This window comes from Microtus oregoni, unplaced genomic scaffold (assembly GCF_018167655.1).
Source record: "Microtus oregoni isolate MIOR12 unplaced genomic scaffold, Mior012 000009F_ref0000495, whole genome shotgun sequence".
Classification (NCBI taxonomy): Eukaryota; Metazoa; Chordata; class Mammalia; order Rodentia; family Cricetidae; genus Microtus; species Microtus oregoni.
In genome coordinates, this window is record NW_024543068.1 from 18,551,190 (window position 1) to 18,569,869 (window position 18,680).

Here is an 18,680-nt window from a genome sequence, read left to right on the forward strand (position 1 = left end):
AGGCCAGCCCACGCCTCCCTCTCTGTCCTCTCGCAATAGGAACCGGAAGTGGGGACCGGTATCCTTGTAGCCGCTTAGCAACGCGAAAGGGTCAAGTGACTCCATCAGCTGACTCCGGTGGAGGAAGGCGCTGTGGTTACCAGTTCTGGAGGTGTTGCAGTCACGATTGCCCGGCTGAGGGCCCGAGCCGAACTGTCACCGTCGGAATGTCGGGCAAAGACCGGATTGAAATCTTCCCTTCGCGAATGTAAGTCAAAGAGTAGGATAAGTGGCACCAGGTTCAGGAACACCTTCCCGGAGCGAATGCCTGCGTACCCTTGGCCGCCACCCTGCTTCCCTGTTTTCGGGGCCGCTCCTGAGCTTTCCCCGGGGTCTGTCCATGAGTTGAGAGCGAGACTTCCCGATGGCCCCCTTACCTGTTCCTCCTGAGAGAACAGACGGGGCAAGATGGTTCCAGTGCTAACCAAAAGGCGTTCGCCTGCTGGCTTTTTTGGAGGTCTGAGGTCTTTACTCACCCCCCCCTCCCCACACACCCCCTCTGAGCCACACACACACACACACACACACACACACACACAGTTTACATAACTGAGCCGTCGCTAGCTCTGCCTTATAGGGCTCATCAGTGCTGAGGGGTGAGTTGGAGAAGCTAAGGTGGTTTTGACCGAAGTTATGTGATGATATAGTCGGCTCCCAAGCCGGGAGTGGCATTGAATGAGTCGCCCTACCGCACGCAGCTGTCGGGTTTAATCTTGGATCCCGTCCAGTGTACCTGCTGTGGGGCGACATACCTGGGCTTCTGAAGCACTCCTTCTCCCTCGTAGTGCCACTCGTGACGTCACGCGGATATTTGTGCGGTGGGATCTTTCTCTCCCGCTAACCTGTGGGCCACCTCCTGGACGAGGGAGGCATCTTTAATGCCTAGGAGGTCCCCCAAAATGTTCCTTGAACCCTCGCTTTGGGATGGGGGATCGGCTGAGTTGCAGGCTGCCTTTCTGTTTTGGTCTACATCTTTGTCAGGGGAAATGACATTTGTAAAGGAAAGTTTACGTTTTCTCAAATACTCATTGTGGAGAGTGAAGATAGTTCTTATTTGTGCCCTTGTCTTTGAAGAAGGAAATAGTTTTTACTCTGATATTTCGGTCTTTTTCTCCAGGTCGTGTTTGGACGGGTGGGTATGTGTGTGCTACTGGATTGTTTTCTAGATCCTATCTTTTTTTCCCTCCTCACAGAACCCGAGGACTCTTAAATTTATTTTTTATGTGCATTTGTGTAGAAGTGTTAGATCCCCTGAAACTGGAGTTACAGACAGTTGTGAACTGCCATGTGGGTGCTGAGAACTGAACCCAGGACCTCTAGAAGAGCAGCCAGTGCTCTTAACCACTGAGTCTCTCCAGCCCCGTCCCCCCAGCCTTCCCTCCCTGACTGAATGTCCATCTCTGCCATGGTGTGTCTAGTTCTGAATGAATGAGAGAGCTTTAATTATTCTTTTAAAACCCCTTTTCACCTTCTCCTCGCTGACTTTGAAGTTGTACTAACTGCACAGACAGGCTAGTCGTGGAGAAATGCACTGCCTGCCACAGACAAAGATCGAGACGTCCTTAGGGTGATGTCAAAGCTCAGCGTGTAATAACCCCAGCCAAACCTTACTGAGAGAGACACCAGATTCCAACATGGCTGCCAGAAACATAAGGCTAGGACGACCCCAGTCTTCCCCTCATAGCAATTATAGTAGCCCAGTGGCAGAGCTCTTGCCTAGTATACGCGAGGCCCTGGTCGAATCCCCCAGCGCCTCAAAAGTAAAAATAACAAGCGTGCCTGGAACAAACAAAGCTCAAAGCTGACAGAAGAATTCAATACTTGTTTTTAGCTAACACCTGATCCTAGACCTCTCTTCTACAGAACATCTATTTAAAAAGGTTTTTTATTCTCCTGCCAATTGGAAATATATTTGTATAACTCACACATGTGTCAGGGCCTGAGAGCCCTTTTATGAAACGTAATCATCCGGAAGGACGGTGTCTCTGAGGCTGGAATCCTCCCTTGTATGATGGTCAGCGAGCAGACACAGCTGACCCAGCCGCAGGCTGGACTCAGCCCTTAGTGATTCTCACTCTTCGGGCTCCACTTGGTCTTATTCATCCTCTTTCAGATGCCCAGGCACGTCTGCAGGAACCAGAGTGGAGCTGACCTTGGCCTCGCCCTCCGCCGTCTCACTGCTTCAATAATGTCTGGCCGTGTTTAATCACTAGTCACAATGCTGGTGTGCTTTTGCTATACTTTGGAGACTTTAATTTAGGACTGGGAGGTGAAAATGGACTTCTGTGGGCGAGGAGAATGGGAGGGGAGTGAGGGCAGCAGCTGTTACTTGAGAACACTCAGCTTGCCTGTCCAGGGGAAGTGAGGTGTGGGAAGTAAATGTTTTTCCCACAGTTTGACAGCAGGTTCTTTGTCATACAGTCAGATGTCTTTGATTCAGTAGGAGACAAAGTCACTGTTTTAGCTGAAGGTCAAACTTCTTGTTTCTTTCTTTTTTGTTTTTGTAAGGCTGAGCAGCTCTGAAACAGAAAGGAGCAGGTTTAACAGCCATGGTCGAGATCATGGCTCCACTTGCGTACACTTGGTGCTGTTGTCCTGTGGAATATTGCTTTCATTCAGGTATCACCCAAGAAAAGGAAACAAATTTAGGTGGAAGCAAAGGAGGGCCTAGGGATGCGGCTCAGCCATAGGGTGGAGCACTTGGCCAAAGTGCACAATACAGGGGCTTTCAGCCACCAGTACCACATAAAACTGGGTGTGGTGGCATACGCCTGAAGCACAGTACTCAAGAAGAAGAGCCAGGATGAGGGGTTCGAAACCAGCCTGGGCTACACAAGACGCTGTCTCAAGCTTGAGAGGGGGAGGGCATAGAACCTTAGAGTTAATAGAAGTCAGGTGAATTCTTGGTTCTTGTAAATGTTCAGACGGGTCACCCTTTTTTTCCTATCTTTTCTTTTTTTTCTTTCTCTTTAAAAAAAAATTGCAGGCCTGGTCTTGTGTCCCAGGCTGGCCTCTAACTCATTATATAGCCCAGGCTGACCTTCCCCTTCCAGTCTTCTTGCCTCTACCTCCCAAGTGCTGGGGTTACAGACATTCACCACTCTGTATCCAGTTCTAGTTGCTCTTGAGTCTCAATAACTGAAAACTTCTACTCACAGAAGTTCAGTCGTCTAGAGTTTTAGTTTATCCATCAGTTCATTCATGAGCTCCAAATTTGCAGGAATCTGCAGTGCTAGGAGCAACCTAAATTTTATCCAACTTTGTCTCCCCACTCCTTGTGTGTGTGTGTGTGTGTCTGTGTGTGTGCGCGCACGCGTGCATGTATGCATACATGTTGCATGCCTGTCTGTGGGTGCATGTGCCTGTGGAGGTCAGAACAGGATGTCTGGTGTGCCACAATTAATAAAAACCCAGAGACAGAGATTGGTGTTCCACCTGAAGGTCAGAAAAGCAAAACAGCCAGCCATTGGCTCTTACCTCTACCTCAGTCCAAAATGGCAGCCTCCAGGAATCTCAGAATGAGACTGTCTGAGAGCTATCTCCTCCTGTTTTATACTCCTCTCTAGTGCTGGGATTAAAGGCATGAATCACTACTGCCCGGTTTCTGTGGCAAACTAGTGTGACTACTGAGATTAAAGGTGTATGTCAACACTGCCTGGTCCATAAGGCTGATCAGTGAGACTGTTTTACTCTCAGAACTTCAGGCAAGCCGTATTTATTAAAATACAAATGAAATCTCACCACGTTTGGTGTCTTCCTCTATTACCTTCCCTATTTCGCCTTGAGACAGTCTCACTGGAAGCTTGTGGTTTGGGCTAGACTCCTGTAGAAATGAACTACTGTAGCCACGGGCTGCTTTCCGCCTATTAATAAGTGTAGCACCATGAGGTGGTGGCTTATCAGGAAGATTCTTAACCTGCGTCCATCTTGGAGAGGAGAGCTATAGCATCTGCCTCACTTCCCTTCTTCCCAGCATTCTGTTCTGTCTTTCCCGCCTACCTATGTTCTGACCTATCAGGCCAAGCAGTTTTCTTTATTAATCAACCAATGAAACAAAAGATAGATAAAGACCCTCCTACATCAGGCTCCTGATAAGGGAGCTTTCAGGATTTGTCTGTCTGTCTGTCTGTCTGTCTCCCAGTGCTGGGATTACAGGCACATGCAGGCATGCCCGGCTGTCTTCCTGGGTACTGGGTCCTTGGGCTGGAAGAGCAAGTGCTCTTACACACTGACTCATCTTCCCAGTCCCTCATCCAATCTTTTGCATCTTAACTCTGGTATTTAGTGTCAACAGTGCAGAATGTTCTGTGTACACATTGGTGTGGATGGCTCTTGTTTAGACTGGAAGCTGAAGCGGCTTCACTGGATTAGACCTCTGGCGAGGCTGGTCTCTGCGCTTGCCCACTGCTCTGCCTTTCAGATGGAGAGCACTGAGACTTTACATCTTTGGGGGGGGGGGGCAGTGTGGAGCTGGGGCCTGGTCAACCTAGGCTGGCAAGTCACTGGAATCAAATCTGGCTCAAACTCCTGCCTGCTTGCTCTTCCATGAGTAACTGTGGGGACAGGACGTTGCTCTACTTTTCTGAGCCCCACTTTCCTAAAGTTAATGTCTAAGGTTTTCTCCATTTGTAGAATTACCATAACCTCCTAGTGGAAGTTTTTAGTAATCAAAGGATTTGCCCACAGATTCACTAATACATACTATTTTGCTGTGTGCCTGGGCTGAGCAGCCTCTGAGAGATTATATTACCCAAACCCCTTTTTTCACTATGAAATTTTATCTGTCATGTGACCACTAAAACATCGATATCATTTTCCACTATTACTGAGTTTACTTTGGTGTTAGGATTTCTGGTGAGGAAAAAATGCAATAAGCTTAGGAGGCTTCACTCTTAGGTTAGTGGGCCACTTCCGGGTCTTATATATGCATTTTGTTACTGGACACATTTAAAAATGAATACAAACTGATAATAGGGTCTTGGTTTATGACAGGGAAGCACTTTAACCCATGCGAACAATAGAAACATAGTGCATCATTGTAGATAAAGTGTAGAATGTACCATAAAATGTAGCGGTAACAAAGCAAGCTTAGGTTTTCCCCAACCCTCATTTCCTAAAGAAAGCCGTTTCTAATTTCTGCAAGTTCTCTGAAGAGCTGTTCTTTGCATTGAAATGAGCACATTCATGTCTTTGTTCTCAGAAGACAGCACATAAATCTGCTATGGAGGTATTTCTTGTGCCTTTTAAGTGGTGACAACGTGTGTTTGCTTTGTTTTCATAGGGCTCAGACCATCATGAAGGCTCGATTAAAAGGAGCACAGACAGGCCGAAACCTCTTGAAGAAAAAATCTGATGCCTTAACTCTTCGATTTCGACAGATCCTGAAGAAGATAATAGAGGTAGAGTAAGCTTTGCTTAGAGCAGGGCAGCTATTCAATGTCTGTCTAAGGAAAACCAAGTATGGCTTTTGGCACTTAAAATTTCCTTTCCTCCGTGTCCCTTCCTCCCTCTCTCCCTCTCTACTACCTCTCTTTCTGGTGGTGGGGGTTGAGCACAGGACCTCATGTATGCTAATATACACCTTACCACTGAGGGAAATATCTACTTCCTAATTCTCCTTTACATTATTTAAATCAATTCTTGTCTTTTCAAAAAGAATAATCCTTTATAGTAGGTGCAGTCATAGAGAACTGCGGGCACATGTGCACAGGAGGATTTAAGTTGCAAAGAAGTCATGGTAACACCTAAACTCCATCACGTGTGCTCGGAGCCACTTGATCTGACATGTGCCATGCTTGCCTCCTTCACCTTCAAGGGCCTTTTCATTCTGTTCTGTGAACTAAGATGCTTTTATCTTTGTCCTTTTAAAATTGAGAAAGGGTCTTATTCTGTAGGCCAGGATAACCCATGGCAGCTCTTCTGCCTCTGTCTCTCAGTGCTGGGATTACAGTCATAAGACATTGTATTTGGCTTCCTACTTCCTAGAACTTCTTTTGACTGTCTTCTCTGGCCATTCTGATCTCTTCCTAGAGGCCATTGCCGGTCATCCAATCTGAAGTGGCTGCTTGGGTTACTTCTCATTTTATTCTTTTTCTAGCGCATTCTACTCCATGATTTTTCTTGGTTGATGGGTTCGCTCCTACAGAGAATTGAATTTCCAGAGAGTAAGGACTTGGTCTTTTCAGTCTTCTATTTCCAGTGCCTGAAACAGTGCCAGTGCATAGTAGGTTTTGTTGAGTGGTTATTTTGGGCAAATGGTGGTGAATTATACAGAATAGTGTGGAAACAATACACAATCATTCTCAAAACTAAGGATTCTTTTGCTAGGTCTTTTCTTACCTCCAGGAATCCCATCTCTCATTTCTCTGAGTTAGTTTTAGAATCTTTTAAAATATGAATTTGTTTTTTGTATTTTACATGTGCATATACACACACATGTCACAGCACATGTGTGGAGGTCAGAAGACAGCATCAGGAGTTCGTTCTTCCCTTCTACCTTGTTGAGGCAGTGTCTCCTGGTCTCTGCTGCTGACCTATGTATGCCAGACTGGATGACCAGATGATTCTTCTAGCTCCGCTATTGTCTCATAGGAGTGCTGGGATCACAGATGTGAGCCACCTTTTTTTCCTCCTCTGAGACAGGGTCTCATTATGTAATTCTGACTGGCCTAGAACTCTTGATGTATACCAGACTGATCTTGAATTCAGAGAGATCTGCTTGCTTCTGCTTCCTGAGCTCTATAATTAAAGTTGTGTACCACCATGCCCAGCCCTTCTGGCTTTTACATGGGGTCAAGATCAAGTCATGAGGTCCTTTTTTACCCACTAAGCTGTCTCTCTGAAAGCATGTACCCAGAGTACTATGTGCATACTCGTGGAGTTTTAAGATAACAATAGTATTAAATGTTGTACTATTTTTGACTTGCTCCTCCACTCCCCTACTCCATGACATAACACAAACAACTTTATATCAGTACATAAATCTGTCTTATTTTTTTATGATACTTGTATGGTATTCCCTTGTGGATAATGGAATAATGGTATGTTGTTCAATGTTTAGTCTTAACAGTGCCTAGGGAGGAGGACATGCGTAACTCCTCTGTGTGTGAGTGCTAACATTGTTCCAGAAAATAATTTCACAGTCTTCTGTGGTCATTGAAATTCTTTATAAGTAACTGCCAAGATCTTAATACCAGTTTATGTTCTTACAAAATGCTGTACAGGAGGGCTTGTTTTCTTACCTCCTTCCTCACTGGGGACTAAGGATGTTTGTGTTGCCCGTCTGTGGCGCTGAAGTTGTTTTCTTCAGTTTGTGCTATTTTCAGTTATGTATGAACTTGTACAACTTTTCATGTACGCTGATAATTTGATTCTCTTTGTGAATTTCTTCTCTTTTCATTTGGAAACAGTCATACATTCTGGTAAATGTATAAAACACTAAAAATATTTTCTTCATATCTGTAAACTAAAGGACAGTTGAGATCTTTTGACTCTTAGATTCAAAGCAATGAACTTACAGTTGCTAGGCAAGTGCTCTTCCACTGAACTATACTCTCTGTTCCTGAATTAAAAATATAAATAAAACAACTAAAAATCCTTAATTTTTATGTTGTTAAATTTGAAGTTTAGTCCTCTCTCTCCCCGTCTTCATGCCTGTTTTCAGACAGGGTCTCACCGGCCAGCTGGAGGCTGACCCTTACTTCAGCCCTCCTGCTTCCTTCGTCCAGAGTTGGGAATCGGTGTGAACCACTGTGCCTGGGACTCCTTATAGGTCTAAATTATATAAGGCTTAGAAGGGGTTAAAAGGGCTAGAAAAATATTGTTCTATTTTGTTGCTTTATAGCTATTTATCTGTTTTGAGAGAGGGTCTTACTTTTTTGTCCAGTTTGCCCATGAATTCATGGGCTCAAGCAATTCTCTGGATTTAATTAATCTGAATAATTGTGACTACAGGTGCAGAACACCACACCTGGCTTATAATTTTCTGTTTTGTTTTGATTTTGTTTTAGTTTTCTTGCAACAGTTTCACGTAACCTGAGCAGATCTCAAGCTGCCGTGTAATGAAGGATGATCTTAAACTATCTTCCCCTCTACCTCTTAGGTGTCAGGATTATGTCACCACACCTTGCTCATAGTGCTGTGTGTTTTAAGATTTATTTTTATTGTCTTAAATAAGTGTATATCTGTGTAGGTGTGTGTGTGTGAATGCAGGTGCCCGCAAAGGCCAGAGGACCTGAGTTCAAATGCCTAGAACCACACAAAAAGCTGGGTGTGGCCGGGTGGTGGTGGCGCACACCTTTAATCCCAGCACTCAGGAGGCAGAGGCAGGCAGATCTCTGTGAGTTCGAGGTCAGTCTGGTCTACAAGAGCTAGTTCCAGGACAGGCTCCAAAGCCACAGAGAAACCCTTGTCTCGAAAAACAAACACAAACAAACAAAAAAAGCTGGGTGTGATCTCATGAGCCTGTAACTCCAGGGAGGATAAATTGGGGTAGGGGTGTTGGGGCTTGTTGGCTGCTAGCCTGGCTCCAAATTCAATTAGAAGAGACCCTGTGTCAATCAAATAAGGTAGAGTCATAGAGCAGGACAACCAGGACCCCTCTACGCATACACCTGACACACACATGGAGGGGGTCCTTCTATTGAATATGTATTATCTTCTTTTTAGGGATGGGTCTTGGTGGAGAAATGTTGTAAGTTAGAAGTTTGTCATTTTGTGAATGGGTGTACAGTTGAATGGTCTTTTATTACAATAAATTCTCACATAGACCTGGGCTTGTTTCTGAATCCTCGGTTCTGTTTAATATCTGTCCCACACCAGACATGTTTCCTTATTTTAGCAGGTTTTTAATTAATTCAGCTAATTTCCTACTCATATGGCCCTGTTTCTCTTCTCTTAAAAAAAAAAAATCATCGGCTATTCCCAAGCATTACATTATTAGCCGTACTCTGGAGTCTGTATACCAAGGGGTTTTAGACTCTAGGGGAATTTAGAAGATTAATTTGAACAAATCAGCATGGACTTATTCAAGAATAATCAAGTCTCACTAGATTCAGTTTTCTTTTTGGCTATGAGCTTATTTTAATTTTTTTTTTTTTTTTGAGACAGGGTTTCTGTACAGCCCTAGCTGTCCTAAACTTGTAGACCAGGTTGGCCTCGAACTCATAGAGATCTGTCTGCCTCTGCTTCTCTATTAAAAGCATGTGCCACTACCACCCTTCTGAGTTTATTTTAATTTTAAAGCTCATGGTTTTCTAATATTGTCAGGACAATGATCAAAATTGTCCACAACTTGAGCTTTATGTTTTCTCATTACTAAGTCAGTTTTTGATTCTGATACTTTATATAAAATCCTATTTCAGGAACTAATTATGGTATGATTTTGTTGTTGGTGGTAATTCTTTCTCAGACTAAGATGCTGATGGGTGAAGTGATGAGAGAAGCTGCCTTTTCATTGGCTGAGGCCAAGTTCACAGCAGGAGATTTCAGGTAAGAACAGGGTGTTTGAAAAAACCCACAGTGCTTTCAAGTTCATAGTTTCATAACATTTTAATTAAAAAATATGTGGACACTAAAGACAAAGGATACAGTAATAGGAATATTTTTAACACTATAACCTTAACCTATTACTTTCAAAATGTTCCTTTCCTATAAGTGGCAAATATAGAATACTTGATATTTTGAAACTCATTTTCATTTACTATTGTGTCTTAAACATTTTTCCCTGTTTCCCAGGTCTGCACTCTTAAGAAGTCATATCATTTATTAACCTTTTCTTCTAGGGCCAGGTCTTTGAGTTGAATCCTAGATTGTTGAACTATGAGGAAATGAACTATGAGCATTTTCATGCACACATATTTTTGTTTCTAGGGTATATTTTTTGAAAATGGAATCTGTTACCTTTTTGGCTTTTATCATGTCATTACAGCTTGACAAGGCACACATACTGATTTGCAGATGGATTATGCCCATTTATTCCCTCCTGATTCTCTAAGTAAATCTGGAGATAAGTGGTTACTCCCATTTTGACTGAACATGTTTCTGAGGGTACATGGCCGGTTAGGGACAGACGTGGAAGTTGCTTTCTGCACTTTTTAGTTTCCTGTTTCATGACATGGGCCCTTCTTACTGTAGGAGCTTTTCCTGCCAGGAAGGTCTTACACCTGAGGGCCATGAGGCCAGCTGAGCGGCAGGTCTTACGATCTGCCAGTGCTGGTAGGATAACATAATCGGGTTTTTACTTTCCCAGCAGAAGGGGAACATTAGTAGAGTGTATTTGATGTGATTATAGGGAAATACTCTTTTTTTTGGTAGCAGACGGTGAGTTGGATAGCATCAGAAGAATGTTAGGATAAAGACTATGAATAGCGGCTTAGCGGACTGCACAGCAAACCTAGAAGGAAAGCGTTCTCTTCTGTTTTCTGCTGGGAACACACCCTCTAACTCACATGTCCAATGCTGACTGTAACCCAAGCCGTCCACAGACTCTAAACTTGGTTGTCCTATGGCTAGTGATTTAGCTCTTCTTTGTTCTTTACTCTCTGAGGGCCTCCGCTGCCACTGTTGAGTTTTCTTTGCTGGAATTAAGATGATTGCCAATACATAATGTGATTTCTTACTCCGATTTCAATGCTGAAACTATCCAGTGGGCCCCTATTGATTTATTTCTTCAACAAATCTTTCTTTTTTATTTTCCAGCACCACAGTTATCCAAAATGTAAATAAAGCACAAGTGAAGATCCGTGCCAAGAAAGATAATGTGGCAGGTAACTGACCAGCCCCGAGAGTCCCTGGAGGGGTAATGGTGACATTTGGAGCTAGTCAGCTGCACGACAACATCGCAGTGTCCTAATTTCTCCTAAATAAGAACATCTTGATGGCATGTTAAGACCATAGGGGTGGGAGAAAACGAAATAAGCCCAGTTTGTGAATCCATACATGTATCTTCATTGTTTTCATTTAACAGGTGTTACTTTACCAGTGTTTGAGCATTACCATGAAGGAACTGACAGTAAGTGTGGATATCTTCAGATGTATATTTTTAACTGAAAAATATAGTTGGCGGTCACTTGCCATTTAAAAAGATGAGGCTTTGTCTTTTATTAACAATTCACTAACTAGACCTCTGTGTTAACTAGCCCTCTGCTTAAACTGCACACATGTTGAATTGTTTATAATTTCCGGTTTGTGTCTTTTAAAAGTCTGATAAGATCTTACATTCTGTGATGCATTCTGAAGGCTGGATTTTCCTAGATGGTTGTAGCTCACGCCAAGCTTTATGGAATTGTTCGTTTCCTAATCTGGCTGCATTTGTGAGGATAAGAAACACTGTTTAGTCTTCTCAGAGGGACGTAGTTAACCTTTTCCCATATAAAAATATTCTTTCTTCATGAACTTGTTCATTGAATTGTGCAGAATGTTAATGGTGGCTCACGTAAAGGAAGAATCTGTACAGAAAGCCCCTTGCACTAATGGCATTGACCACTGTTAGCTGACTTATCACGCCTGTGAAGTGGCTGTTTCCCCGCTAGGGCTGGTTATGTAGCTCCGTGGTAAAGGCTGTCTAGCATGTTTAGTTTTTGACTGTATACCCAGCACACGCACACACACACACTTCTCTCCTTATGGTTACTCTAGTAGCCTTATAAAAACCCAAGTGCTGTTTAGTATGTTATAGAACATTGTTGTCTAAGCATACAGCCATTACCGTCTCAATCAGAGAAGCTGTGGTAACCTGTAGGAGACCCTTAAGATGGGCTTGTTAACCTTCTTCAGGAGAGAAGGTAGGGTCATGGGATCCTCAGCTGAGATTCTAGTCGTTTCCTGAGGGAATTCTGTTTCCGCTGCACATGGCCTCTGGGGGTGCTGGAGTGTATAAAGCAGGGAAAACTAGAGGGGGCTCAGCTGTGCAGCTACGGGGAAGTTAACCATGCTAGACTTTCCTGTGAGGCAACATTTGGGGTCACCTCATTTTTATACTTAATTCATGCCCTATAACATAAGCCCAATAAACTCATTTGTTCATCAAGCTAGACTTAAGGGTCTGTTACTGGTGCCATGTTGGTCGAGTAGACACCTGTTCGTGTGAGCCTGGAATGGGTATTTTGTGCTTGGCATTTGCATTTAATAGGAATGAATTGTCTTTCCATCTTTGTCATTATTCACAATTATTTTCCTTTTGGGAATTTCATGGAGGATTATTTACTCCCTAACGAAAAATGTTGTCTGACTGGTTCTTTCAGGCTATGAACTGACTGGTTTAGCCCGAGGTGGGGAACAGCTGGCTAAACTGAAGAGGAACTATGCCAAAGCAGTGGAATTACTGGTGGAGCTAGCTTCGCTGCAGGTGCGTCCCGCAGAGGCCTCTCCGGCCTGGCTTCTGACAGTCACGTGGGCACCATCAGGGCTTATCCTGGAGCACACTCAGCTCATAAGGCCGTGGGACACAAGCTAATGACTGACCCCAGGAGCGGTGGTGGCGGCTGCTCGCCGGCCTTTGCGCGTGCCTAGTGGCACAGATCCCTCTGCTAGACGAGAGCAGCAGGGGCAGTACTAGAGTCAGTGCCCATGACACGGCCGTGGATGTGGCCTGTTTCTGCACATCTGGGTTCTGAGTGAATGCTTCTCCATGGAAGCAGCACTTGTTCTGTAGAAATCTTGTGGGTATTTTCTGCTTCTAAGGTAGGCTGAAAAGAAGCGAGTTGTCTTTGGGTCGGTCCCCACGTTTTCTGTACGTGCAGTCCGAGCGGGGTCGAGTGAACAGGCATGACTGGTCATGGACATGTGCTTGCTATCAATTTGTCCTTTGATTTTAGACTTCCTTTGTTACCCTGGATGAAGCCATTAAGATAACCAACAGGCGTGTAAATGCCATCGAACATGGTGAGTCAAAGCCGCTGGGAGGTGCTTTGTTCATCAGCCCCTTGTTAGGCAGCTACCAGGACTCATGCCCAATCCAGACTAGGGGGTGAGATGTGCCCCTGCCAGGGGAGAGAGACGTGTGCCCACCAGTATGAACACACACAGGTGCATCCTGAGGGAGTTGCAGGGTTCAGAATGCCATCTACCTCTGGTCACTCATGCAGTTAGTGAGGTAGAAATTCTATGCCTCATGAGCCCTAGTGCTTTCTTAAGTTCTATCCGTTGATTGGATGATAGCTTTTTTTTAAAAATATTTATTTGTGCCGGGCGGTGGTGGCGCACGCCTTTAATCCCAGCACTCGGGAGGCAGAGGCAGGCGGATCTCTGTGAGTTCGAGGCCAGCCTGGTCTACAAGAGCTAGTGCCAGGACAGGCTCCAAAGCTACAGAGAAACCCTGTCTCGAAAAACTAAAACTAAAAAAAAAAAAAAATAAAAAATAAAAAAAAAAATAAAAAAAATATTTATTTGTTTATTATGTATATTATATTCTGTGTGCATGTCTGCAGGCCAGAAGAGGGCACCAGACCTCTTTACAGATGGTTGTGAGCCACCATATGGTTGCCGGGAATTGAACTCAGGACCTTTGGGAGAGCAGGCAATGCTCTTAACCATTGAGCCATCTCTCCAGCCCTAGCTTTTTTTTTTTTTTTAATTTGAAGATTTAAAAATTTAAATTTGAAGATTAAATCTTTGAATCTCTCCTTTAGGCTATTGTTGTCTCATTTTGCTACATTTATTTTCTATATTTTATTATTTTAAAAATACAACTATTTAACAATTTTCTTGGCTGAAGAACCAACTCAGTTTCCATGACAGAAATGTTTATTCATCCTTGGTAAGAGAGGAGCAAAGCCTGAAGCACAGAAGTTCCTGCAGCAGTGCCTGGATAGTATTATCTCATCTAAAAATAAGTCTGGCCATATTACGTGGTGGTGCCTAAGTACAGGCCAGGCGAGTATTGTACCACTGAGCTGCACCATTACCCCAGAAACACAGTTCTTGTATTTTAGTGTTAGTCTTTGTTTCATTGAACTTCCATCAAAACAAAACGAGTAATGTTATAGTTCTCAACCTCAGATAGCTCACAGTACAGGAGAATAGGAACATGGTATGTAAAGCCGAGCTGAGTGACATGTAGAATGGTCCCAGCATTCCCTCCTCTCGGATTTTAACCATGGTGTTCTAGTGTATTTAAGGTAACGTCTGTGGCTTATTGTTGCCTGTTCAGGTGTGCTTAGTATCAGCATTAGATTTGTTTTGGCCAGTATTGGTATCTGTACATAGCTGGAAGGTATATACCAAAATAATTACAAGATAGTTTAATTTGGCTGGATTACATCTCATTTTAGTTTTTTATGTTTTTGTTTTCCAAGTTCTCTGCATTAAGTGCACATTATTTCTACAATTGGAAAATAAATGCTGTACAGCTGAATATTGGTAATTTTCTGAGAGGGCACTGAAGTTCTCACATATGTATATTTTAAACTCTAGTTATCATTCCCCGGATTGAACGCACCCTTGCGTATATCATCACAGAGCTGGATGAGAGAGAGCGAGAAGAGTTCTATAGGTTTGTTGAACTGGTACTTAACTGTTTTTTCTCCATACAGTACAGTCTCAGTTTGCTCCATGGCTAATGTACTTATGTTCTTTTGAATAATCAGAGTTTATTTTATTTTGTTAATGAGAACAAGAAATAAATGTTGGGCATGTGGTGCTTGTTTATAATCCCCGAACTCAGAAGGCAAGCCTGTAAGCTTAAGGCTAGCCTGGGCTATCTCAGAATATACACTCTGAAAAAATAAACCCGAAAGAAGAAATAGTAACAGCTGGTCCCTCTGCCTGCATCTTGGTTTTCCATTTCAGTTTACTGTGGTTAACAGCAGTCTAGAAATGTTAAATGGGAAATTAAAGACCTAATATGTAGGTTTTCAACTGTATGTTCTTCCAAGTAGCATGAGCCATTGAGGTGCTGTGCTATCAGATGAGGCTTCACTTCATCTAACACACCCGCCCTTACACTAGCTGCCACCAGTCACTTGGTAGCTGTCAGTTGTCATGTTTGTAGTGGTTCTTGTGTTTCCTTTAAGGAAAGAGGTGAAAGTTTTTGACTTGTTATTCCCTTAGTATATTGAATTTTTACATTAAACTATTATCAGTTTTTAATCACATTTGCCTTAGTGGACAGATATAAAGCTTAGCCACTAAGGGTTGATATGCACGAAGAGGCATACTACACAAACATGGTTTTAGATCTGCAGGTCTTAGCATATCCACTGCAGAGTTGGATGAATATGTTTCCAAGATCGGTGTCATGCTTTGCATATAAATCAAACATGGCATCTCCAAAACTTTATGCCTTTCAGAAAAACTAGTAAGATTATTCTTTAAAACACAAAGAGTGATTGTGTTGGGTCTCTCATACTAAAACCTTAGATGAGAAATGAATTGAGCAAGCCACCCAATTCACTGCACATTGAGTATGTGCAGGTACTAGTAGTTGGGCATTCCCAACTAGTGAATCACACCACTAGAACTAGCACCATATGTGCTGAGAAAAAAGGTTCACCCACAGTTTATGAAATCTAGAGCAGTAGGAGTAACTATTAAACAAAGGGGCCGTGCTCTAAGTTTGCAGAAGAGAGTGGGAGAGAAGTGTTTAGAGGAGCATGCTGGTCTTAGATCTTGAAGCGGCTCAGTGTGACATGGAATTGTAGTTATCATTCATGTTCAGGGTTATAGTGACCCAAAATTTTGAAAACAGAATGCTCAGAATCTGGCCCTTTACAGGATGGATTTTAGGTTTTATTTAATGTAGGTTAGGGTGTCTGCAATCAGATATTAAAAGATATTTCCCTCAAACATTTTAAAATGGCAAAAATGACAGAAGATGAATGTTTCCAGTGGTCTCATGGTTATTGCCTTTTTTATTGTTTATTGAATGAAGACATTCATGTTCCTTTTCACTGAAAGAGCATTCAGACAGTCCCCTTTTTGCAGGTTAAAGAAAATACAGGAGAAGAAAAAGATTATCAAGGAAAAATTTGAGAAGGAGTTGGAGCAGCGGAGGGCAGCTGGAGAAGTGATGGAGCCTGCCAACCTGCTGGCCGAGGAGAAGGATGAGGACCTATTGTTCGAGTAACGGCCCCTTCGCTCCCTCAGACCCAGCACCTACTCCATTTTAACTCAGTGTGTAGGTTTGGTATGTGTGGGTATTTATTTTGGCATAAGAATTCCCCTGGCTGTAAGATTAAGGATGCCCCGTGAGACTATTTCTCCTGCATCCTAATTCAGCAACCACTTATCACAGTTGAATGAGACTTGTAAAACTTGCCCAGCAACTTACATACTTTCCTCTGAGAAAGTGTCACATGATCCTCTGTACAGTAGCTTCACTGGTTCAAACAAACATTCATGGTCTCGGCCAATGGCTGTGAGCAGCCCTCGCTCCTACCCACTTGCAAACCTTGACACTGTTGGCTGAGGCTGCGCAGCCACTGTTGTGTTACTGTGGTCTTCCCAGCTCTATGCCTATTTTTCTTTGCACGATAAGTCTGTCTGTAATGGAAGCAGTTCTGCCCATTTAAATGTGACTTATGAACAGAGTAAAATGATTTAAAAACATGTTGTTTCTTTTTCTTTTTACTGAGAATAGTGATTATAACCTTGGTGCAGATCAGTGACCTTATTGCCACTCATAGCTTTCACCAAAGACCTGTAGTTAGGAGCCATTTCTTATTCCCTATCTGAGTGTGTTGCTAGGTTTATTTACTACAGGGACTGCGTTTTAGGGTACTAAGTAGGTTTCATATTTCCCTCCCAATCTAAGAACAATACTAATTCCTACTTTGAACTAACTAGATAACTTTTTGCTGTTTTAGAAGCAGTAACAGTTTGTTGTCATTTATGAAGATGAGATGACAAAGTGGGCAGACCAGGGGGTGTCCTGAGTTTTCAGTACTGTTTGATTTGGCATGATTGTCTGTCATTACTCAGACTTTAATACAACCAGTTCCAGGCATTCTGGGCTTACTGGATACAACATAGTTCTTAGTTACAGGGGCGACACTAGTGTTAATATAATCTGATAGCTATCACAGGGTAGACTTTTAAAGATATTAGATGATTTTGTAAACATTTAGGACTATTTGCCAGTTACAATAAATCACATCCTCAGTCCAAAAATACGTATTTTAGCTCATTCCGTGGCCTAAAGATTGAGACACATGGGAGCTTGAGTAATTGCCTTTAAAATGAAAAAGCTGGAGCATGATGATGACGAGTCCAGAATTTAAGCCCAAGTAGTCTAACTTCAATTATATAAAAACTGTATTTATTTATTGTGTATAGGTGTGTAAAGGTGGAGGAGCATGTTTATTGTGTGTATAGATGTGTAGAGGTGGAGGAGCTTGTGTTTATTGTGTATAGATGTGTAGAGGTGGAGGAGCGTGTGTTTATTGTGTATAGATGTGTAGAGGTGGAGGAGCGTGTGTTTATTGTGTGTATAGATGTGTAGAGGTGGAGGAGCGTGTGTTTATTTGTGTATAGATGTGTATAGGTGGAGGAGCGTGTGTTTATTGTGTGTATAGATGTGTAGAGGTGTAGGAGCGTGTGTTTAATGTGTGTAGAGGTGTAGAGGTGGAGGAGCGTGTGTTTATTGTGTGTATAGATGTGTAGAGGTGTAGGAGTGTGTGTTTATTGTGTATAGATGTGTAGAGGTGGAGGAGCGTGTGTTTATTGTGTATAGATGTGTAGAGGTGTAGGAGCATGTGTTTATTGTGTGTAGAGGTGGAGGAACGTGTTTTTATTGTGTGTAGATGTGTAGGAGCGTGTGTTTATTGTGTGTATAGATGTGTAGAGGTGTAGGAGCGTGTGTTTATTGTGTATAGATGTGTAGAGGTGTAGGAGCGTGTGTTTATTGTGTATAGATGTGTAGAGGTGGAGGAGCGTGTGTTTATTGTGTGTATAGATGTGTAGAGGTGTAGGAGCGTGTGTTTATTGTGTGTAGATGTGTAGAGGTGGAGGAGCGTGTGTTTATTGTGTATAGATGTGTAGAGGTGGAGGAACGTGTTTTTATTGTGTGTAGATGTGTAGGAGCGTGTGTTTATTGTGTGTATAGATGTGTAGAGGTGTAGGAGCGTGTGTTTATTGTGTATAGATGTGTAGAGGTGGAGGAGCGTGTGTTTATTGTGTGTATAGATGTGTAGAGGTGGAGGAGCGTGTGTTTATTGTGTATAGATGTGTAGAGGTGGAGGAGCGTGTGTTTATTGTGTATAGATGTGTAGAGGTGGAGGAGCGTGTGTTTATTGTGTGTATAGATGTGTAGAGGTGGAGGAGCGTGTGTTTATTGTGTATAGATGTGTAGAGGTGGAGGAGCGTGTGTTTATTGTGTAGAGGTGTGTAGAGGTGGAGGAGCGTGTGTTTATTGTGTGTAGAGGTGGAGGAGCGTGTGTTTATTGTGTGTATAGATGTGTAGAGGTGGAGGAGCGTGCGTTTATTGTGTGTAGAGGTGTGTAGAGGTGGAGGAGCGTGTGTTTATTGTGTGTAGAGGTGTGTAGAGGTGGAGGAGCGTGTGTTTATTGTGTGTAGAGGTGTAGAGGTGGAGGAGCGTGTGTTTATTGTGTATAGATGTGTAGAGGTGTAGGAGCGTGTGTTTATTGTGTGTATAGATGTGTAGAGGTATAGGAGCGTGTGTTTATTGTGTGTAGAGGTGTAGGAGC

At 42.9% G+C, this 18,680-nt stretch overlaps 1 protein-coding gene across 1 annotated transcript; it reads left to right on the top strand.

Annotated features, from left to right (window-relative positions):
* The first annotated feature begins 14 nt into the window (after positions 1-14).
* Positions 15-16,584, top strand: Atp6v1d (ATPase H+ transporting V1 subunit D). Its single transcript, XM_041658299.1, has 9 exons — positions 15-247; positions 5,321-5,438; positions 9,449-9,528; positions 10,738-10,805; positions 11,006-11,050; positions 12,282-12,385; positions 12,855-12,921; positions 14,452-14,530; positions 15,961-16,584. Exons 1-9 carry the CDS (start codon positions 207-209, stop codon positions 16,100-16,102), a joined length of 744 nt encoding a protein of 247 aa, XP_041514233.1. The 5' UTR covers positions 15-206; the 3' UTR covers positions 16,103-16,584.
* Positions 16,585-18,680: the final 2,096 nt, after the last annotated feature.